Below are 26278 nucleotides of genomic sequence, written 5' to 3' on the forward strand. Positions count from 1 at the left end.
TATCGAGTTAACTCATGAATCTAACGAGTCGAATTGTATCTAACTCGGGTTTGATTCGTTTATTTAACGAGCTCAATTTTTAGCTCAAGTTTGGCTCATTTGGTTCATGAACCAAATTTATCGAGTTAAATAACGAATCGAGTTTCGAACGAATACCGAGTTGGTTCGGTTCATTGTCAGCCCTAGATCTGAGTGTATTTTCTCGTTATATTTTTTATTTGTTCTCTTTGCCATTTTAGGAAGACAAAATATATGGAATGTAAGTTTAGCAAGAGGTGGACAAAACATACTGTAGAGATAAAGATTGGAGATCATATCTTACAACATTGAACTATATCAAATTTAAGTTTGGCTCATTTATTTAATAAACTCAATTTCCAGCTTAAATTCGACTCATTTGGTTCATGAACTAAGTTCGGCTCGTTTATTTAACGAACTCATTTGACTTATTATCAGCCATAATTTCAGTATCAATTTCGGAAACTTCGAAAACCTTAACATTTCAAATAGTTGTGAGTATTTGGGATCGATCCAACTACAATTATGGTCCCAATAAAATTTCAATGACTACCAAAACCTTGACATATCAACTTGTTAAGTAGTTGCAAGCCCAAATTTAAAACATTGCTACCAAGAGCATCCTCAGTTAAACAAAATAATGATGGAGAAAACTGATCCCCTTATCTAAGCATGAAAGAAGACCCATAGATTGAACAGCCATTAACACAAAAATAAAGTATTGGTGATTGAAGAATAATTAAACTTCATTGACAGAAAGCAAAGCCTTCTAATAAATGTCAAATTTAATAGCCATATTACCTCCAAACACCTTAGAATCCAAAAGAATATTTGCCTCTGAAATTAGCATAGGAGCAATCAAAGATATTCTATTAGCCAGAATCTTAGTTAAGAAAAACCAGGTTAGAGTTAAGATTAATTAAGCAGAATCCAAGACTGAGTTATTGCACATTATGATAATTGATATTCCAAAAAGCTTTATGAAAATTAACTTCTAACTGAGCTCTATCTTCTTTATCTCTCAAAGAGTTAGAATACCCATTTAGAAATAACTCATGTTGAATAAAGTCTAAGTCCAATTGAGCAAGCTCCACCTCTGAATAACATCTCCAAAAACAACATTGTTCCAAGTTTTTAATTCAGCCTTTAGAACCTTCATTTTTTTTATAAAAGTAGTAAAGTACAAACCTCCTTAACAATTTTTTCACAATCAGAATGCTTAGTCCAGATTTTAAGGAACTTGGAAGGAGAAGGAAAGAAGACAGTACCTTGAGTTAAAGTCAACAAGAGAAGGTTGAGGCTGAACTTGAAAGTACAAACATGCATGCTTTCTATTATTCTCTTTCTTTTTAGTTTTTATCAATAAATTTTGGGCACTTTTTTTCCTTCATATAGGATTGTTTTATCCTTAAGGATGGTTTTCATCATAAGGTTTTAACAATGCCTTTTCATTATTAAAAACAAAGCATTAGATCCATATTACATTGATTTTCTTTATTTTATGAGCTTTAGTACTGGCCTGATCGCATAGAAGTTTGGCATCACCTATGCAATCTCTTATAGCTACCACTTACCTAATATTAAAATATAAGGGAGAGGACACATATATTTACCCATGTAATTGATCATATCAATATTGCCATGTCTCATAAATGAAAATAAATGCTAATTTATTAACATGTAGTTAAAAAAATTATGCACATTTAAATCGGAATGAATATAACATTTTTTGATAAGGAAATATAATTAATGAGCAGAAAGGGGTGCTAACCCATCTACACTAGGTGATAATCAAAATTATATACAAATTATTTTCATTCCAAACAAGCAGTAGGATATATACTTCATTGAGAAAAACCATAAGTACTATATGCAGAGAACCATTTCCACAATCTCACCTAAATCCTATCCAAAAATTCAAACTCATTAACGATATACACATAGAAATAGAATCATTTTCAGTATTAGACTCTCCAATACTGGGAATGTGAGATAAGTTATTTTTTCTTAATATTTAATTTATAATAAAAATAAGAATTTAAATTATTAAAATTTTATTTTTTCCATATGTCATAATCTTACTTATGCATTACCCTCTTCATTAGTGGAGATGAGTTAAACTCATACATACACTAAAGAAAATTATGGAAGTTTGTGTCAAGCTGATGAAATCAATCAGGAGTACTTGTCTTGATTTCCCTTATGTCTTATGACAGTGGTGCACTTCACTAATCATCAATAGAACCAATATCTAAACATATACAAATGTTTACAATTATATAGGGTTATAGATATTAACCTACTAATACCAAAAACATAGTACTGTTAGATATGTTTTAGCCGTTTTATTCTAGTGTTTATGGAGAATAAAATCATTTTTAGTAACCACATTATAGACATTGAAAATGTGGTTGGTTACGTTTCTTTTGTTTAAATAAGGTTATAAATAGCATCAATTCATCAATACAAAAACACAATCTTTCTTATTTCTACTATCTCAATTTCGAGTTCTAACACGTACATATTGAAAGTTTAGCATCCAACACAACACAGAAATATATATTGAACCACCATTTAGGAAATTTAGTATAAGAACCACTAATACACCACCAATCATTTATTAATAGGGTACTCTCTTGACCTTTTTGTTCTTCACACTAACATCTTTCCTAGGGTTGGAATTCGAATAAAGACAGCAATCACCACCAATATTGTGAACACTGGCTCTTCAAGTTGATTCTTTGTCTTGGTATTTATATATTCTTTTGTGTTCTTCCTATCTCAGATTCCTGGAATCCCTTTAAGGCTATGGTTGCTACAAGTTTTATAAATGGAATTGACGATAATGGTGATTTTATGTTATTGTGGAAATAGTTCAGTTTTCTGAGCATTCAAAAATAAGCATGTGACCCATGGAAACTTTTAAATTTCTATTCTTGAACTTTTGTTGATAAAAAATATGGATTCTATATATGATTGACTAAAGAGTATGATTTGCGTTTCTGTTGATAGTTTTAAATTTTTGCTTCTCTTATATATTTTTATCAACTTACACATAAATTTTTGTAACTTAATTTCATCACTATGCCATTTCTATTTGGCAAAAAGAACCACTTTAAGTCATACTGAATGTTTAAAATTGTAGCTGCTACACAATTGGTTTAGGGTTTATATTGATTAAAAATCATATCTTATGGCAGCAACAAATGGAAATTACTGAACATATTAAATCTTTTAGATTTGAAAAATGTATGATGCATCACTCTCTTGTTTATTATTATTAACATTATACCTTATAGGTTTCACTTGTCTTAGCCATAACCTCATTTATAAACAAAACCCACCTGCACTAAGAAGAAAGGGGGTCATGGTTTTCATAGGGGAAAGCAATGGGGTACGATTTTCTTGCTAGAACTACATATCAACAACACTTATATGAATGTGGATCATCTGTCTTTAAATATTCTTGTCTTCATGATCCAAGTCAATCAAATCCCACTAAATAAGATAAAAAAATTATTTTTTGTTTTTATTATTTTTCTTTTTGAGTATGTGTCAACTCTTGATTGCATTGGGACACAATGAGACATAAAAAATGAAACATGTGATCCTCATTCTACTTATACAAGGTCAAGCATTAGAACTCAAAAATATCAAATGGTTCAAAGTAGTGGACATATGGCAACAAACATGCTTGACACGTGGCAGAAATGTTTTGTAAAATATAAAATGAGTGTGGTGAGTGGGGTCCAAACCCTAACCTGGCTTGGAAGGAAAAGAGGACTTTACTATCAAACCATTAACTATCATGATGCTAAATTTTAATTATACTATCCTCAAATTTTTATTCAAATTAGGTCTCCTTAGAAGGGATTAGGATGACACAGATATGATACTATAATCGATAATTAATCCTATCATCATATCCATGGTTTTGTGAGCTAATGGTAGAAGATAGATTTATTATATTATCTTATCATATCATATAAATGTTACATAATTTTTTATTACACGAGAGGAGTTGGGTTACAAAGAGTATGCACTCATATTGTCACACTCGAATATCATCGATACAACCTTATTGCCACCATTACATTATTGTCTCAGATGTTGCTACCACTACAACTTCCACGCTTACCATAAACATAACCACCACCCCATCATTGTGATTGTCACCATCATATTACTATCACTATCATCGCCACAATTATTACCCACAGTAGCTACCGCCATCACCATATTATTGTTATCACTACCATCATTCACGTCACCACCACAACCATCACACTTCGCCAATATTGTCATCATTGTCATTGTCATTGCCACCACATCGCCGTCATTTTTGCAACCCCAAAACCATACACCATTATTAATACCAAATCATCATATCATCTTATAAATGTCATAACCCCATTACAATTACTATTGTTATTATCCACTAATACCACTATTTTTGTCACTTTATCTCAATTGTCATTCTAATCTCATTATTGTTATTATCGCCACTAGTGTCCCTAGCCAAAATTATATATTAGAAATTATATGTAATTATGATATAAAGGAAAGTTAATTATTTGGATTTAATTTCTATAGTATTTTGTTATTAGTTTACCCTAGTAGTACAATAACCAAAAAAACAAAATAACAGAAGATATATGACCTAAATTTTTTTATCTAACAATACATCCTCATTGTTACCACTACATTTTTTTACTTAGATGTCGCCTTCATCACAATTTTCACTGTTACCATATTACTATCATCGTTACCACCATATTCGCCACAAACAAAAATATATCTATCAACCCACCACTGTAACTATCACCAGCATGTTACTACCTCTGTCACAACCACAACTATCACCCACCATAGTCGCCACCATCACCATTCTATTGTGATTAACTATAATCGTCTTTCTCACTACCACAACCATCACACCTCACCAATGTTGTCATCACTGCCATTGACACCACATCACCATCATTTTTGTCATCCCAACACCATACATCATTGTTAATTCCAAATTATCATTTTATAAATGACATATCTTCACTGCAACTACTATCGCCATAACCACTATCCTTATTTGCACCACCCTTATCATCACATTGCTGTCAACACCACTAATACCACCATTGTGGCCATGTTATCCCAATTGTCATTCTAACTCCATCGTTGTTATTATCACCACTAGTGTTCCTATCCAATATTATATATTATAAATTATATGTATGTGATACAAAGGCAAGTTTATTATTTGCATATAATTTCTATAATATTATATTAGTAGTTTACCCTAGTAGTACGATAGCGAGAAAAACAAAATATTAGGACATATGTGGCCAAAAACTTTCTATACAACGATACAACATCATAGTCACTACAACATTATTGTGTTAGATGTCACCACCATTACAACTTTCATCCTTACCATACTAATGTCATTATTACCACCATATTCACCATAATCATAAATATAACCACCACCCGATCATTGTGATTGTTACCATCATATTAATACCACTACACCTATCATCTAGCATGGCCGTCGTCATCACCATACTATAGTTATCATTACCATCGTCTTCGTTACCATTACAACCATCACACCTTGCAAATATTATCATTATTGCCATTGTCACCACATCACCATCATTTTTGTCACCCCAATACCATACATCATTGTTAATACCAAATAATCATCTTATAAATGGTATATCCATACTACAATTACTAGTGCCATATCATCAAATTGTTGCTAACGCCACTTATACTGACATTGTTGCCACTATATCCGAATTGTGTTTCTAACTGCATTATTGTTATATAACCACCAGTCCCACCCAAAATTATATAAAATTTAAATTATATGTTATTGTGATATAAAGGTAAGTTTATTATTTGCATATAATTTCTATAATAATGTCATTTGTTTACCCTAGTAGTACAATTATCATACAAACAAAATGTTAGGAGATATCTTATCTAAAATTTTTTATCCAATGATATAACCTCATTGCCACCACTAGATTATTGTCTCAGATGTCACTACCACTACAACTTCCACCCTTATCATACTAGTATCATCAATATCACCATATTCGCCACAATCATAAACATAACCACCATCCTATCATTGTGGTTGTTGCCATCATAATAATAACACTATCACCACCACAACTATCACCCACCATAGTTGTCATCATCACCATGTTATTATTATCACTACCATCATCGTCATCGCCACAACCATAACACATCACCAATATTGTCACCATTGCCATTGCCACCACAACACCATCATTTTTGTCACCCCAACATCATACATCATTATTAATACCAAATTAACATCTTATAAATGACATATTCCCACCAGAAATGGATTTCCAAAACTCAAATCTTCCTAAGAAAGCTAATCAAGATCAAATGGTTCAAAGTAGTGGACATATGGCAACAAACTTGCTTGACATGTGGCAGAAATGTTTTGTACAAAATAAAATGAGTATGCTAAGTGTGGTTCAAACCCTAATATGGCTTAGAAGCAAAACAGTGTTTTACTATGAAACCATTAACTATAATGATACTAAATTTTAGTTATACTATAATCAAATTTTTATTGAAATTAGGTCTCCTTACTGGATTAGGATGACACAAACATGATACTATAATCAATAATTAATCTTATCATCATATCTATGGTTTTGTGAGCCAATGGGATAAGATAGATTTGTTATGTTATCTTATCATGTCATATCATATAAATCTTATGTAATTTTCTATTACACGAGAGGAGTTGGGTTACAATGAGTATGCACTCATATCTTCACACTCGAATTCCATTGATACAACCTTATTGTCACCATTACATTATTGTCTCATATGTCGCTACCACTACAAATTCCACGCTTATCAGACTACAATATCATCATTACCACCATATTGTCCACAATCATAAACATAACCATCACTCCATTATTGTGATTGTCACCATCACATTACTATCACTATCATCACCACAACTATTACCAATACTAGCCACTATCATTACCATATTATTGTTATCACTACCATCATCCTCATCACCACCACAATCATCACACTTCACCAATATTGTTATCACTGTCATTGTCAATGCCACTACATTGCCGTCATTTTTGTAACTCCAAAACCATACATCATTGTTAATACTAAATTATCATATCATCTTATAAATGTCATAACTCCACTACAACTACTATCGCCATAATCACCACCCTTATCCATTAATACCACCATTTTTGCCATCTTATCCCAATTGTCATTCTAATCTCATTATTGTTATTATCACCACCACTGCCCAAGCCAAAATTATATGTAATTGTGATATAACGGTAACTTTATTATTTGCATATAAATTCTAAAATATATATCATGCTATTGGTTTACTCTAGTAGTAGGATAACAAGAAAAACAAAACGTTAGGAGATAGGTGACCTAAAATTTTCTATACAATGATACAACCTCATTGCCACCACAACATTGTTGCCTCAAATGTCGCCACCATTACAACTTTCACTTTACCATACTATTATAATCATTACCACCATATTTTCCACAATCATAAACATAATCACCATCTTATCAATGCGATTGTCACTATCATATTACTACCACTATCACCACCACAACTATCACTCATCATAGTTGTCGTCATGACCATACTACTGTTATCACTACCATTGCCTTCGTCACCACCACAACCATCACACCTCGCCAATATTGTCATCATTGTAATTGCCACCACATCGCCATCATTTTTTTCACTACAACATCATTGTTAATGTTGGTGCGGCGGAAGCGATTGTTGCGCAGCGTTGGCCATAAGCAATCAAATAAAGTGCATAGAATGAATAGAAGAGAAGAAACAAGAAAATTTGTTAACGGGGTTCGACAAACTGTGCTTACGTCTCCGGGAGCGTTGAACAACTACTAATATATTATTAGAGAATAAAGATTACAAACCCTAGCACACCCATGAGCTCACCTGCCCATGGGTGTTTCTATTTTGTGCTTATATCTTGTTCACATTTTAACAAAGGACTTGAGTCCAATATATAACATTGATATTCTACTCCATTATAATGCTAGACAATGTGGACTTCATATAATAACATATTTCAAACATCTCAAACAATCTCCACTTTGATTGAAATAGACGAATATCTCGCTCCTTAGGAAATCTACACAAGCATTTTCACCTTAGTGAATATATGATTCCACCTTGCTCAATGCATAATTCTCTTTAACTGTTCTCCTATAGCATAGACCTTTTGAGTATCCTTGACGATGTTACTAAGAGCCTAACTCTCCAACTTGTAGTGTAGCTTCCCATACCGCCATCAAATGGAACATGTCGCCTAGCCATCTATTGTTAGGAAGTCTTCGATATATTGGAACCTCTACACAAAAGTTCACCAACAATCGTCCTCTTCAATACTCAGTCAAACTGAACCTTGGAGCTTCTTTGGATAGCCTAAACCACTACCAACATTGTCTACTCCAACAATCCTAGTTCAAAAGAACTATCATACTCCACCATAATGGGTATACCCATAGCACATACCTTGCGTCAATGCTAACTAATGTTTGTGTCACATCCTTGAATTCAAACCAATGCTCATGTCACACCCCTACATCTCTACCAATGTTCGTGTTACAACTTGCATCAAAGTCAATGCTCATTTAACACCATACAACAAAGTCAGTCTGCGCCTCTATGCTTTTGTGGATCTGCTAACAATTAACATCCTTCACTATGACGTCTCAGATACGCCATTAGGATATTTCACTTTTCATCTCAAATGAGAACATTCTCTCAATATCTAGAGAGATATTGTCAGCACTTGTCTCTGGTTACAACTCAATACATGAGTCATATCTCCACCTTGATCCTAATCTAGTACATGAGTTTTTGGGACTTTGGATCAACATATATTTCCCCCACCACATTTATGCTAGGTTTTCTTCTCATTCAACTCATCTACTCTATCTTTGTACAGTACCTTTAACGCACTTTGTCTAGCCATCACGCCTTCACCCTCTTTAGCCATTATCTACTGTATGGATTAAGAGTCATCTACCAATTGGCTCTGATACCAATTATTGGTGCAGCGGAAGCGATCGTTGTGTAGCGTTGGCCACAAACAATCAAATAATGTGCATAGAATAAATATAAGAGAAGAAACAAACGAATTTATTAACGGAGTTCAGTCAATTATGCCTACGTCTACGGGAGCGTTGAGCGGCTACCAAGATATTATTAGAGAATAATAATTACAAACCCTAGCACACCTATAGATTCACCTGCCCATGAGAGTATTTCACTTTTAGATGCTTATATCTGGTGTCCATTACAACAATGAACTTGAGTCAAATATATAACATCAATATTTCACTCTATTATAATGCTAGACAATGTGAGACTTCATATAATAAGGTATTTCAAACATTTCCCACAGTCAATACCAAATCATCATCTTATAAATGACATATCCCCACCGAAATTATTATCGCCATAACCACAACACTTATCTGCACTACCCTTATCATCAAATCGCTCCCACCAACACTAATACTAACATTAATCTCATCCTACTCCAATTTTCATTCTAACCCCGTTATTGTTATTATCACTACTAGTGTCCCTAGCCAAAATTATATATTAGAAATTATATGTAATTATGATATAAAGGTAAGTTAATTATTTGCATATAATTTCTATAGTATTTTGTCATTAGTTTACGCTAGTAGTACGGTAACCAAAAAAACAAAATATTAAAAGATATCTCACCTAAATTTTTTTATCCTACAATACAATATCATTGCCACCACTACATTACTGACTTAGATGTCACCATCATTACAATTTCCACCGTTATTATACTACTATCATCATTACCACCATATTCGCCACAAACATAAACATATCCACCAACCCACCATTGTGACTATCATCAACACGTTACTACATATATCACCATCACAACTATCATCCACCATAGCCGCCACCATCACCATACTATTATTATCATTACAATCATATTTCTCACCACCACAACCAACACACCTCACCAATATTGCCATCATTGTCATTGTCACCATATCACCATCATTTTGTCACCCCAACACCATACATCATTGTTAATACCAAATTATTATCTTATAAATAATATATCTCCACCGCAACTACTATCATCATAACCACTACCCTTATTTTTCACCATCCTTATCATCACATCACCGTCAACATCACTAATACCGCCATTGTTGCCACCTTATCCCAATTGTCATTCTAACTATATGTTGTTATTATCACCACCAGTGTCCCTAGCAAATATTATATATTATAAATTATATGTATGTGATACAAATGTAAGTTTATTATTTGCATATAATTTCTATAATATTATGTCAATAGTTTACCCTAGTAGTACGATAGCGAAAAAAACACAATGTTAGGACAAATGTGGCCAAAAACTTTCTATATACAACCTCATTGTCACTACTACATTATTGCCTTAGATGTCGCCACCATTACAACTTCCATCTTTACCATACTACTATCGTTATTACCACCATATTTACCACAATCATGAACATAACTACCATCCAATCATTGTGATTGTTACCATCACATTAATACCACTATCACTACTACAACTATCGTCCAGCATAGCCGCTGCCATCACCATACTATAGTTATCACTACAATCATCTTTGTCACCACCACAACTATCACACCTTGTAAATATTATCATCACCGCCATTGTCACCACATCACCATCATTTTTGTCACCCCAACACCATACATTATTGTTAATATCAAATACTCATCTTATAAGGGTTAGTTTGGGAGTTGGATTTTAGAGGGGAAGAAATGGAAAGGGAAGGCTTGAGAGTCATCTCACAAGTGTATTTCATGGCTCTCAAGCCTTCCATTTCCCTTCCTTCCCCTCCAAAATCCAACTCTCAAACTAACCCTAAATGGCATATTTATACCACAATTACTATTGTCATAACCACTACCATTATCCACACCACCCTTGTCATCAAATTGTTGCTAATGCCACTAATATTGCCATTGTTGCCACCATATCCCAATTGTGATTCTAACCGCATTATTGTTATATAACTACTTGTCCCAACCAAAATTATATAATGTAAATTATATGTTATTATGGTATAAATATAAGTTTATTATTTGCATATAATTTCTATAATAATATGTCATTAGTTTACCCTAGTAGTACCATTACCATAAAAACAAAACGTTAGAAGATATGTGATCTAAAATTTTCTATCCAACAATATAACCTCACTGCCACCACTACATTAATACCACTATCACTACAACTTCCACCCTTATCGTACTAGGATCATTAATACCACCATATTCGCCACAATCATAAACATAACCACCACTCCATCATTGTGATTGTCATCATTATAATACTACCAATATCACCATCATAACTATCACCCACCATAGCTGTCGTCATTACCATATTATTGTTATCACTACCATCGTCGTCATCGCCACAACCATCACACCTCACCAATATTGTCACCATTGTCATTGCCATTACAACACCATCATTTTATTCACCCAACACCATACATCATTGTTAATACCAAATCAACATCTTATAAATGACATATCCCCACCGTAATTACTATTGCCATAACCAATACTCTTATTCACACTACCTTTATCATCAAATTGTTGCTAACACCAGTAATATCGCCATTGTTGCCACCTTATCCCAATTGTGATTCTAACAACATTATTGTTATTATAACCAACAGTGTCCCCATCAAAATTATGTATTATGAATTATATGTTATTGTGATATAAAGGTATGTTTATTATTTGCATAAAATTTCTATTATACTATGTCATCAGTTTACTTTAGTAGCACGCTAACCATAAAAACAAAACGTTAGAAAATACGTAACCTAAAGTTTTTTGTCCAACAATACAACCTTATTCTCACCACTACATTATTCCTTGAGATGTCACCACCACTACAACATCCATCGTTATCATATTCACCACAATAATAAACATAACCACCACCCCATAATGTCAGTATCACCATCACATTACTACCATTATCACCCTCACAACTATCACCTACGATAACCACCATCATCACTATACTATTGTTACCATTACCATCATCCTCGTCACCATCACACTTCGCCAATATTGTCATCACTATCATTGTCACCACATTGCCATCATTTTTGCAACCCCAAAATCATACATCATTGTTAATACCATATCAACATCTTATAAATGACATGTCCCCACCGTAATTACTATCACCATAACCACTACCCTTATCATCATATTGTTGCTAATACCACTAATACTGTCATTTTTGTCATCTTATCCCAATTGTCATTCTAACCCCGTTATTGTTAATATAACCACCAGTGCCCCAGCCAAAATTATTTATTACAAATTATATGTTATTATAATATAAAGGTAAGTTTATTATTTGCATAAATTTTCTATAATATTATGTCATTAGTTTACTTTAGTAGTATGATAACCATAAAATCAAAATGTAACCTAAAATTCTCTATCCAACGATACAACCTCATTGCTACCATTACATTACTCCCTCACATGTCGCCACCACTAAAACTTCCATTGTTACCATAATACTATCATCATTACCACCATATTCGCCACAATCATAAATATGACCACCACCCCATCAATGTCATTATCACCAGCACATTATTACTATTACCACCACCACAACTATCACTCACTATATTTGTCATCACCAACTATTGTTATCACTACCATCATCCTCGTCACCGCCACAACCTTCACACATCGCCAATTTTTCATAACTGTCATTGTCACTACATCGCCATCATTTTTGTCACCCCAACACCAAATAGCATTGTTAATAACAAATCATCTTCTAAATGACATATCCCTACCGGAATTAGTATCACCAAAACCAATACCCTTATCCACACCACCCTTATCATCACATTGCTGCCAACACAACGAATACCACCATCATTGCCACCTTATCTCAATTGTCATTCTAACCCTATTGTTGATATTATCACCAACAGCGACCTTATCCAAAACAAAATATTATAAATTATATTTAATTGTAATATAAAGGTAAGTTTATTATTTGTATATAATAATTACCATAATATTATGTCATTAGTTTACCTTAGTAGTATAATAACTAAAAAAACATGTTAGGAGATATGTGACTAACATTTTCTATCAAACGATATAACCTCATTGCCTCCACTAAGTTATTGTTTTAGATGTTGTAACCAGTTACCACTACAACTTTCATCTTTATCATACTATTATCATTATTACTACCATATTTGCCACAATCATAAATATAACCACCATCTAATCTTTGTGACTATCACAATCATCATCACTACCTTCACCACAACTATCACCCATTATTGCCACTATCATCACCATACTATTGTTATTACTACTATCATCCTCATTACCACCACAACCATTATACCTCGCCAATATAGTCATCATTATCATTGCCACTACATTGGAATAATTTTTGACACTCCAACACCATACATTATTGTCAATATCAAATCACCATCTTATAAATACATATCCTCACCGCAATTATTATTGCCATAACCACTACCCTTGTACATACTACCCTTATCATCACACCGTTGCTACCATCCTAATACCACCATTGTTGCCACCTTATTCCAACTATCATTCTCATCTCATTATTGTTATAATCACCATCAGTCTCCCTAGCCAAAATTATACATTATAAATTATATATGATTATGATGTAAGTGTAAGTTTATTATTTGCATATAATTTATATAATATTATGTCATTAGTTTACCCTAGTAGTACGATAAGCAGAAAAACAAAATGCTAAGAGATGTGTAATCTAACTTTTTTCCAATGATACAACCTCATTGCCACCACTATATTATTGCATCATATGTCCCCACTACTACAACTTCCACCCTTGCCTACTACTATCATCATTACCACCATTCCGCCACAATCATAAACAAAACTACCACCCCATCAATGTAATTACCACCATCACATTATTACCACTATCACACACCATAGCCGTCGTCATCACCATACTATTGTTATCACTATCATCGACTTCATCACCACCACAATCATCACCCCTCCCCATATTGTCATTATAGCCAATGCCACCACATCGTCATCACTTTTGTCACCCCAATGTTATACATCATTATTAATACCAAATCATCATCTTATAAATGACATATCCTCACGATAATTATTATCGCCATAAGCACTACCCTTACTTGCACTACCCTCATCATCAAATCGCACCCAACACCACTAATACCACCATTATTACCACCTTATTTCAATTGTCATTCTAACCCATTATTTTTATTATCACCATGAGTGCCCATAAACAAAATTATATATGATAAATTATATGTAATTATGATAAAAAGGGTAAATTAATTATTTGCATACAATTTCTATAATATTATGTCATTAGTTTATTCTAGTAGTATAATAACCAAAAAACGAAACGTTAGAAAATATCTAACGTAAAATTTTCTATCCGAGAATACATCTTTATTGTCACCACTACATTATAGCTTCAAATGTCGCCCCCATTACAACTTCCACTGTTACCATACAACCATCATCATTACCACCATATTCACCAGAATCATAAACATAACCACCACCCCACCATTGTAAGTGTCACCATCACATTACTACATCTATCACCCACCATAACCGCCACCATCATCACATTATTGTTATCACTATAATCGTCCTCCTCACCACCACAACCATCACACCTCGCCAATACTATCATTGCCACCATTGTGCTGTCATTTTTGTCATTCCAATATCATATATCATTGTTAATACTAAATCATCATCTTATAAAGGACATATCCTCACCACAATTACTATCTCCATAATCACTTCCCTTATCCGTACTACCCTTATCATCAAATCGCTGCCAACATCACTAATCCAGCAATTATTACCACCTTATCCCAATTGTCATTCTAGCTCATTGTTGTTATTATCACTACCACTATCCATAGCCAAAATTTTATATTATAAATTATATGTATGTGCTATAAAGGTAAGTTTATTATTTGCATATAATTTCTATAATATCATGTCATTAGTTTACCTAATAGTACGATAACCATAAAAATAAAACGTTAGGAGATACGTAACCTAAAAATTTCTATCCAACGATATAACCTCATTGTTGCTATTACATAATTGCCTCAAATGTTGTCACCACTGCAACTTCCACCCTTACCATTCTATCATCATTATCACCATATTCGCCACAATCATAAACATAACTACCATCTCATCATTATGATTGTCATCATCACATTACTACCATTATCACCACCACAACAATCACTCACCATAGTTGTCGCCATCACCATGCTATTGTTATTATTACAATCATCGTCGTCACCACCACAACCATTATATTTGTAACCTCAACATAATTGCTATTGTCATAACCACTACCCTTATATGCACTACTCTTATAATCAAATCATTACTAACACCACTAATATCACCATTATTGTCACCTTATCCCAATTGGCATTCTAACGGCATTATTATTGTTATTATAATCGCCAATGTCCCTACTAAAATTATATATTTATAAATTATATATCATTGTGATATAAAGTTATGTTTATTATTTTCATATAATTTTTTTAATATTATGTCATTAGTTTACACTAGTAGTATGATAACCAGAAAAACAAAATGTTAGGAGATATGTGACCTAAAATTTTCTATCAACGACACAACCTCATTACCACCACTACAACTTCCACCTTTACCATATTAATATGATCACTACCACCATATTTGCCACAATTATAAACATAACCATCACCCCATCATTGTGATTGTCACTATCACGTTACTACCATTATCACCACTACACTTGTCACCCACCATAGTTGTCGTCATCATCATACTATTGTTATTACTATCATTGTCCTTGTCACCATCACACCTCGTCAATATTGTCATCATTGCCATTGCCACCACATCTCCATCATGTTTGTCACCCCAACACCATACATCATTGTTAATACCAAATCATCATCTTATAAATGACATATCTCCACTGCAATACTATCAACATAACCACTACCCTTATCAATCCATCGCTGTCAACACCACTAATACCATCATTGTTATCTCCTTATCCTAATTGTCATTCTAACTTCGTTATTATCACCAGTAGTGTCCCTAGCCAAGATTATACATTATAAATTATTGTGATATAAAGATAATTTATTATTTCAATATATTATGTTATTAGTTTATCCTAGTAGTAGGATAACTAAAAAACAAAACATTTCGAGATGTATGACCTAAAAACTTCTATCTAGGTCTTCATTGTATAAGACATGGTTACATAACTATATGCAACTCTAATTGTAGATACTCTCTTATAATGCATTGCCTTCCTATTATATCAAATTTAAAGTATATGATAATTACTTCTTTTTCTCCACAAGCTTAACAAATATAATAACTTGCACTTATCACATTAAGAAGCATATTCACTAATGGCTAATACCTCCACTCTCTTGCATGCTGGGCACAGCTCCCACCACTTATTCCATTTTTTGTTTCTTCAGAAGGCTGTCACTAGAAATCAGTCCACAAAGTATTGATTTGCAACCAATTTACAGGGTTAGAGGTAATTTTTTGGGGTCAAATGAAACATAATACAGGTTATAAAAATCAAATGCAGGAAATTTTTATGGGGAAAAAATTTATTCAACACATCTATATTTTCTTTACATAACTGGTGACATATTCTTTTGAAAGGTAAAACTAGTTTATCATGTAACAAAAAGGACTCTTGAAACTCAACATACAAGATAAGAACCAAGAAGTGCATGGTAGTTAACAGATGCTTCTTCTGCTACAAATCTTCTAGACAAAAAGCTCATCTTCCAGAAAGTTATACTCAAAAGTGAACTCAGTCTTGATTCTTTGACACCTGAATAATCACATTAAGGCACAGACAAGTGAGGACAGCTACAAGGATGGCATCAAACATCAACAAAATCAAGAATTTCATGACCTGAACTAAACAAGAAAAAACTTAAAATGCAGACAATAAGATTGTTTTAAATAAAATTTAGAGTAATTATCCATTTTAATCCTTCAAAGATATATGCCGGATGGCATTAATTAATCTTATTTTTATAAATACCATCACATTATTCTTTTAGGGACCAATTGATGTCACTCAAGAACCAACTTGTGGCATAAAAATTAACACCGGAGGATCAATTTGTTATATCTCTAAATGGACAATCCTAATAATATGAATATTTTTGGAGGACCAAAATGGATATTTACTGTTCTTTTTTTGTTGACACACTCAAATTCTTAAAAGATAGGCAAGTGTACATTTTATACAATGCAATTATGACAGCAAAAAACTGTAATTATAAATTCAATCAGCATACCATCCATGTTGCATATCATCATTAGCAATATGGAAATCGAAGTACACATATGTTCCCTGCTCATATTCATCTGTTGCAACTTTTGGCTCTTCATGCCGTTGAAACCATGTGTTATACTTTCGGTGATATCTCCAAGACTGCTTCTTCAGCTCTTTCGCAGCCAAATATTGTTGATAAGTGTTCTGCAGAAAATATTGGATGTAAGCTTGTGTCATTGAACTGAATGACAATAATACTGACCATGCAAAAAGTCCATGTACCTGTTGATAATAAAATGAAAAGAAAAGGGTATCAGTGCCAAATGGTTCAAGACCGACTCTCTCCCAAAAGCCAGGATTGTTGACAATAGGTGCCTGTACTTGAGGATAACTAGCAGGTGTTATGGTTGGATACCTCTGCATAACCAAAAAAAGATAAAGCAAATTGATCATATGAACTTACCATATTATTCAATAAACATTAGGATTAATATAACTAGAAATCCATACAGGAGTATATGCCTTAGGACGTTCTGAGTCCTTAGGTTGTGGAAATTTGGAATTTGATGTAGCTGCCTCAAGCATCTGCAAATTATATAATTGATCATGCATTCCACCGGAATTTGCAGGTGATCCACTAAAGTTATCACCAATGGCTCCAAGTCCAAGGTCGGGAAAATTTCTTCCAATAACACCAAGGCTACCAGTACGTTGATTGGATTGTAAGGGTTGGCCAGGAGACAAATCAATTTCTCTAGAAGTCTGACCAGGCTCTGGAAGAGAGGCAGATACTCCTGACTGCAGCATAAGCACCAACTTAAAACAACCATCAATAAATTCTATATACACTCAAAACTATTCCATTTCAGGTGCACATGTGGATTAAAATGCTTAAATCCTTAAATTTTAGCCCTCGTCAGCCTGAATGCTTAAAGCACTAGAGACTTGTTCGTCAGGCTTTCAAATCAGATACCCTCTCAAAATTAACTTGTTCACAGCTATGAAGCATTGATAGCTTAATATCCTTCACATATCCGTACCCGATATGAATCTGATATTAATACTCTTCAATACATCATCGATACGTATCCATGACATATTGAAATTATTATTTTTTTAAATAAATAGATTATAAATTTGTTACTTTCCGGATACTCTTCAAATGTTTTTCCGATACCTGTCCAAACACCCAAAACTACCATACTAAAAGCAATTTAAGAGAGAGAAAAGCATAACACACAAGCAGTAATTAGAAGAGAGAAACATAGCATTCGATCTACCAAGTAAAGTTGTAGAGAGAGAAAAGACAGCATGTGTATTGCACGGAGAATGAAGAAATGCATTTGTATAATGATGATCAAGGATCAAAGATACCATTCCTATTAGTGGATAATAAGCAATGATTTCTTATGACAATATGATTTTCATTTTGTATATAGTGAGAACATTTATATAAAAGGATAGCCCATTGCACGGGGTTCCCACTTAGTAGTCACTAAGCAACAATCTCACCATTACGCCAAGCTCACCCTCATGAGAACAACAAGTATATGTTTATTATATTTTATAAATTTTATGTGTATCTCAAATGTATTGTACCCTGTATTTCTTCAAGAATATGTGCATCACTGTATCAGATACGTATCAGATCAGTATCTATGCTTCAAAGCCTATAAGTTACACATTTTAGATATAGTTTTTTGATCAATGATAATCTAATGAGTTAGACTAGGACTGGTAACCCACTGACTTTCCTAGCTTATGATCCCAGGTTTTTTTAATAAAAAAACAGATGCATTAAAAGCTGACTCTATGCAGAAAACATAAAAATATGAATATAAACTTCTGCATGTTATAAGTCATAACAAAAGATGATATGAAATCTTATATAAAACATAAGAGTTAGCCAGCATACAGGAGAATCTACAGCATATGGGGATTTCAAATCATCTTCATTCACGAAATTCTTGCCAATCGCAGCAGAAGATTCAGTTCCAGCGTCATCAAGAAAAATCTGCTGTTGCTGCAGTTCTTCCATCCTAGAATTGCCAGCATCTGCAGAATACAATAATATGATATACACCAATCTCAATATATTGACATTACATATTTTATTCAAAACATAAATAAAAGGAACACTTGAAAAAACATTTACCAGGAACCAACAATAGCACATTTTTACACAGAATAATAACTTTTTATCCTTCAGAATAGGTACTTTTTTATTTTACCCTTTGGGATAAAAAGTTACATTTTATACAAATTAATCAAAATTCCACATCAAATCATGAGTAAATAACAGTAAACAGCATACCCGTGTCTTTAGAAGCAACTGAAATCAATGGCTGTTGGCTGGATGAAGAATGGGGTGAATTGGGTGGCAGCTGTAATGAGCTAGATGAAATACCATGGAAACCAGGTGAATGAACCCCCAGTCCCAGACCAGATTGAGAAGAAACAGATGAGGCTTGAGAATTAAACTGCACATATAGTAAGCATATCATTGAAAATATATTTTTGTCTTGAAGAAAGCAAGTCCAATACAAGATTGAGAAGAAAAAAGATCAAATACAAAAATTAACAGCACATATGGTAGCACAACATGCAAAATATACATTTAAATAGTAGAAAGAGATTTTATTACATGATATCGTTGTAAAAACCTCTTATAAAAAGCCGTGTATTATCAATTGACAGAAAACTTAACTGCTTCATAAAGTTAATTCACAGAGAAGATTATATGTTAAGGAAAATGAAAACGGAAATAAAAGCCTCTAATGGAAAGTCCATTCTCAGTTTTTTAAACCTGGAAGCTGAGTTATCTCCGAAAAATACTGCCAGAATGCTATAAGATAGACTATGCTCTTGCTAATAATACATGATTTGGTTAGACTACAAACCTAGATATTATTTACATATATTCTAACAAAAACAAATATATAATGTATAAGAGGGAGGCCCAGTGCAGGAGTCTACGACCGAGTGGGGTCTGGGGAGGGTAGATGTTACTCTCGCAAGCAAAAATGTTGTTACTAAGATTTGACCCATGACCTCCAGGTCACAAGGCAAGCAACCTTATTGTTGTGTCAAGGGTCACCCTCTAAATATGTGTACATATAATTATTTATATATACAATTTGAAGAGGGAGTAGAGGGCAAGAGAACTTTTGCTAATAGGGCTTCTAGCCCAAAATGAATCTTCAAATGTAAGTGAATGGAACAAAATGCAGAGGGGGAAATTATTACCTGCTGCAAGAGAGAATTCTGTTGCTGAGCAGAAAACTGCTTATGATTCCCTCCAGCAAGAGAATGCATATTAAGAAGGCTACTGTGCCCTTGTTGCTGCACTTGCTGAAGCTTTTGCAAATATTTTTCCTTTTGATCAGGAGTTATTTCAGTTCTTCCACGAAGCTGCCCCTGTTGTTCAAATGAATAAGTCCCTTGAAAGTATAATTATAAAACAATGCTACACAAAATATCTTCCATCTCATAAAATTCTTTGCATGTCAATATTACAGGTACTAATATGTGTATTATGCTTCAACTCACATTCTGCAAGTAAAAGCAATACATTTCTAGCTAACTAAAAATTGATAGCTTCAGAAACCAGGGTGAAATACAGAAAAAATAAAATACACTCATGATTATTTACAATTTAACTGCCTGTGGATATGACTATCTATATGAAAATGAGACATGTTATAGATTTCAAGTGCGCACACAAGTTCAGAATTTAGCTTGATATACTTGAAGATCCTCAATCATACTTGTTTACCTCTTAAGGTCCATTTGCCAGTTGGGTTTTAGAGGGGAGGGGAAAGGAAAGGCTTTAGAGCCATGAAATACCAATTGTATAACACAATTTAATTGCACATAAATCTTTCTCTGCTATTGTATATTAATAAAGAACAAAAATTTCAAATCTTTATTCAGTTTGAAACCTCACAAGTAAATTCGAACTCAGAACAGTAAATAAATAATGAATCATGTAATTGGAGAACCACACATAAACACAATTAATGTAGAGGACAAAGAAAATTACCACATCATTCTGATTCTGCAAGGGGCTTCCAGGTCTCCACTGCATGCCAGGAACCGCAGAAGGGGAGAAAACTCTCCCAGATATGACTGCAGCTTCATTAACATTACTAGAGTCAATTGAGGCAGTTCCATCATTACCCTTAGCAACCTGAGGCATGACCGTTCTATTACTTGTGGGGGATGCTAGAGGCTGCACCATCCTATTGCTCCCAAGTCTATCATCAACTCCCAATATGTTTCGCTTGGTTATTTCAGAGGCTGAAGGGACTGAACCAAGGGCTCCGTTGTTGGACAGCATGTTGCCAGAAGCAAGAGGGACATTAGCTGTTGTTTGATTGGATAGGTTGTTTCTGTTGATGCTCCTTACAGGTGAAGCATCAGAAAGCAATGAAGATGGTCCCCGGCCAGGGAAGCTATTAATCTCTTCTTGATTCATTGCAGTAGTCTGACTTACAGAAGATGAATTGGTAACATTAGTAATCTCCACGACATCCTGAACAGAATTGGAACCAGGCATGACTGATGCAACATTATGCGCTGGAACATTTATAGAAATCGGAGCTGCAAGATTTCCAGCTGGTATTGAAGTAGCAGGACTAACTAGACTATTTTTATAAGGTGGATTTATTGCAACAATGCCAGAATTGCTATCCTGAGAAGCTGTATCTTCAGCTTGCTCCTGTAAAAGAGGAATCTTAATTATTAGAGGAGTTGCCTGGAAAGGATATCATCAATAATGTTTATCTACTCAGTGTCACCTAACAAGGATGCAGCATTTTTTCCATAACTGGTATTCTGGTACTTCAGCTACAACCATTTGATGGGACAACAAAATGATCCTATTATTTTATTACTCTTAACATGGAGCCATTAGATCAATAAGTCAACAGAGAAATTGTTAACCTTGTTATCTAGCGAGACGTGTAACATTGATTATTAAACTTGAGTAAAAACTACTATTAATCCCTCTGGTCCTTATTATAAGACACCTTTAACTAAACTACACATACCAATAAAGGTAGTTTATAACATTGCAATTTTACCCTCATTTGATACGAGTATTTGTTAGATAATTGTCTTGAAAACAACAAACTTTAATTCAATCACACATTCACACTATTTATGGACTATTGATTTCTCCAAGACAAAAAAGAGAGTTAAAACACTTTAATAAGGGCAAATAGAAGAAAATAAATATATGCCTCAGAAATTGTAAAATGCAATATAAAAAGGACCACCAAAAACATTCTAGATAGTGCACCATAAAAGGACCAGAGGGAGTATTAGTATGTTCTTCATCTCGTAAGCATATAATCTCTTACACTATTTTTCTCAAGTTACTTACCACTTTGTAACAATATCTTATGATACAATGCTACAAACAAGTATCTCAATTTGTGATATATCCATTCCCATATCCTTATCCTACACTAATCAGAAAGTGTCCAGACTCCAGTGCATTATCATTATTATCATTGTAAGGCATTAACAATCTTTTTAGAGGGCCAAAGTAAGCCTCCTTTAAACTATGAAATGTCTTGCAGGTACACATAATTGAGGAGAATAAACTGCACCTAAATGAATAAATATCCCGCAGAAAATTTCTGAATTATTTTTTAACTTTCAACAATATTGACTCAGGAAATATTTTTGGGAATACATACAGATGTTTGTGATGCCGATGCTGATGGTGGTGCTGATGCTGCCAAAGAAGGCTTCAAGCTAAGCACAGGTGCCAGCTGCCAGAATACATAATAAATTAGGAATTCCATATATACAAATATCCTAGAATGTTAGCATAAAGGTAATGCTAGCACAACCAAAGGGTGAATTGAAAACTGCAGACTTGCAGTCAAAATGCCCAGCAAAAACATGCATTCAATAATTTTGGAAAGACAGTATATTAGCATCAGAAAACAGATGATCCAACATGGCTAGCAGGGAAAAAACTGACACATGCAAAAATTAAGTCATCCCTACCAATCCCATAAAACGAATATACAAATGCAACAGCATGTGTTAGTATGTGGCCTTGTGCCTGTGTTTGCAACAGAGCAACAATGATTAAGCAAATACCTTAGCAAGACCGGGGGGAATTGTAACTAGATCTTCAAGTGACTCCACCTTGTCTAAAGGTAAAGAACTGTATAGCTCTTCGATGTCACTGAATTCTTCGAAGTCATCCTGTAGAAGGAAAAAAATAGAAGAAACAGAAAATAGTACAAGTTCATAAACTTTGTACAGTACCAAGTACGAAGGACCCACTCCAGAAGGAGTCTAAGAGGGTAGATATATCAAAATATAATTAGTGACAGTGTCTTGAGTTTTCAAAGCAGATTGGTAAAAGTGCAACTTCCAAAAGACAAACCTGATTGCGCTCTATGTAATCATCCAGGAAATCTTTCACATCATTAACCTCCTCAGGACTTAATTCATCATTATCTAGTAGCCTCAAGATTAATTCACATTGCTTTATATGAGCCTTGTGCCGAGTAATTGATGTCTCCAGATGTGTCTGATAAACAAAGAAACATTTGACAATCCATGAGAAAGGTAAACCATCTGTTCAATAAAAAAGAAGCTTCTTTTACTTCATACCAATCTAGGGGGCCTGCTTTTTCCTTTCTTAACAGAAAGCCCTTCAAGCTCAGCTTCGAAGTTATCGATCTGAGATTCTAATTCACCAACCTACTCAGATATTTAAAATATAAGAAATCTTCCAAACATAGAGATATAAGCACATAATACAAACTAATAGAAGCTCCTCTACATAATACATGACCACAAAGACACCTCAATGACAATCACAAGGATAATAGGTATCAGACTTGTATAAGCAGCATTGTAAGGAAAGCAAAATTTAAAAACCAAAATGTAGATAGAAATTTCAATTAGTGGAAGTTCTCTAAAGAGTCAACCTGCATTATAGATACAAAGCAAACGCAGCTCATCATTTACCTAACACCGAAGCATATATGAAGGAATACAAGCTATAATGCAATAACTAATAGCCATGCTTGGCTCACAGCAAAGCAATGATGAAAGTTATTCATACATATTGATTTCATACCACATTGTTCAACCAATCCCTTGTCTCTGATTTAGCCTTCTCTTTAGGGTCCTGTCAGAAAATATTTAGAATGAGGAAACACATTTCTCAGCCCATAACCAACATACAATGATCATAGTACACAATGAAAAATTCAAATGAATAAAAAATGAAACAAGCATTATTCCCAGGAGGGACAAAGACTCACAGTTTTAGGCTGTTGACCCAAACCTTCTTTGGAGAATGCTTTGGTCTTCATTTCCTTCTCACAGACCTTAAATCTTTCCATTTCCTTCTCAATAAGCTTGCGTGCATCCACCAGAGCTTGCTCATAAGAGGCACTAATCTATATCATGATGTATCAAAAAGAGGGGGGTGGGGGGAACTGCTCAGTTCAAAACCAAATCATTAAAGAAGATTAAACATTTAATTTTAAAACATTTCACATGATCACACAAGAAAAGCCAAGCAATAGAAAAGGGCATCCCAGTGCAACGGGCTACCAGTTAGTGAGGTCTGGTGAAGGTAGATGTAAGCATTATTACCACTGCAAGCGGCTGTTTTTTTTTTTCTTCAGAATTTGAACTCGTGACCTCATAGTCACTAAGTAACAACCTTAAAGTTGCACCAAACTCACCCTTAAAGAAAAACTAAGCAATACTACCATTTAAGCACAACAAAAAATAAACAGAGAGATTACACTTCAAAATAGACAATACATAGCATCAAGGGAAGATCATCTAATATGATGAGCAGCCTACTGCACAATACTCCAACCTAGTAGGGTATGTGGATGACAAATGTCCACAGTCTTAACCTCACAAATAAATACATTTTTTTTCCGGAATTTGAACCTATAACCTCCAAATCACAAGGCAAACAACCGTTTCGCCGAGTCTCACCCTCTATCCAATCCAATATCATGCATAAACTAAAAAAGAGAGAAAAATAAAAATGAAATAACCTTCTTATCCTTAATCTCACTGGACTGAATCCAAGTCTTAATCTGGTCTCTGTACCTCTGAAGCTTCTTAATCTCCTTCTTTAGGTCAGCTTCAAATTTCTCCTTCTGATTAACATTATCAGTATCGTAAACCTAAAAAAACAAAATTGAAAACATGAGTTATTGTTTTATGTTGGGAATTGGAATTAGAAGAAGAAATAGTAAGAATGAACCTTGTTCCAGATGCTATCAAAGACTTCAACACCTTCTTGAACCTTCTTGAGAACACGATCGATTTCACCTTGAAGCTTTCGACTCGCTCCCATTTTTGCACATTCAATTGTTTCACTTACTCTCACTCTCTTCTCACTCTCTTTTCACTCTTTCACGTTTCGCTTTCTATCTTCCTTTCTCAAACAGATGTACACACAACAGAATAACAAATGATTGATATTTTGCTTTTTATATCCAATTAATCATGCATAATGTATTAATGTATATGTATACATTTTTTAGAATAATATTTATATATTGATAGTGAAAAGATATATAATTAGTGTATCATTCACCTTTTAGTTAATTACTTTTATTAAAAACTCAATAATAATTAAAAATAAATGTTATTATATTGTGACAGTGTAACAAACTTTTATATTATCCGTGTTT

At 33.7% G+C, this 26278-nt stretch overlaps 1 protein-coding gene across 3 annotated transcripts; it reads right to left on the bottom strand.

Moving 5' to 3' along the window:
* LOC109354795 (CCR4-NOT transcription complex subunit 3-like) lies at positions 16895-26038 on the bottom strand. Of its 3 annotated transcripts, none has more exons than XM_019597530.1 (16): positions 25846-26038; positions 25634-25765; positions 24878-25015; positions 24691-24741; positions 24219-24308; positions 23989-24135; positions 23697-23804; positions 23285-23359; positions 21622-22299; positions 20826-20990; positions 19898-20059; positions 19495-19638; positions 18090-18395; positions 17862-17996; positions 17602-17783; positions 16895-17126 (listed from the first exon to the last, which is right to left on the bottom strand). In XM_019597530.1, the coding sequence occupies exons 1-16, from the start codon at positions 25936-25938 to the stop codon at positions 17060-17062; spliced, it is 2673 nt and encodes an 890-aa protein (XP_019453075.1). In that variant the 5' UTR covers positions 25939-26038; the 3' UTR covers positions 16895-17059. The 3 variants fall into 3 exon arrangements, with proteins under 3 accessions (XP_019453075.1, XP_019453074.1, XP_019453076.1); XM_019597529.1 differs by having other exon boundaries at positions 20826-20996; positions 25846-26037; XM_019597531.1 differs by having other exon boundaries at positions 18090-18377; positions 19495-19634; positions 19894-20059; positions 20826-20996; positions 25846-26036.

The sequence above is a fragment of the Lupinus angustifolius genome, chromosome LG08, assembly GCF_001865875.1.
Source record: "Lupinus angustifolius cultivar Tanjil chromosome LG08, LupAngTanjil_v1.0, whole genome shotgun sequence".
Lineage (NCBI taxonomy): Eukaryota > Viridiplantae > Streptophyta > Magnoliopsida > Fabales > Fabaceae > Lupinus > Lupinus angustifolius.

Excerpts from the sequence above, each read along its gene's own strand:
- LOC109354795 (XM_019597529.1), bottom strand. The coding sequence starts at position 25,938 with ATGGGAGCGAGTCGAAAGCTTCAAGGTGAAATCGATCGTGTTCTCAAG. Across the intron at positions 24,742-24,877 it reads TGGGTCAACAGCCTAAAACT|GACCCTAAAGAGAAGGCTAA; the intron begins GTGAGTCTTTGT and ends ATTTTCTGACAG. Across the intron at positions 17,997-18,089 it reads GTCCTAAGGCATATACTCCT|AGGTATCCAACCATAACACC; the intron begins GTATGGATTTCT and ends TTGGTTATGCAG.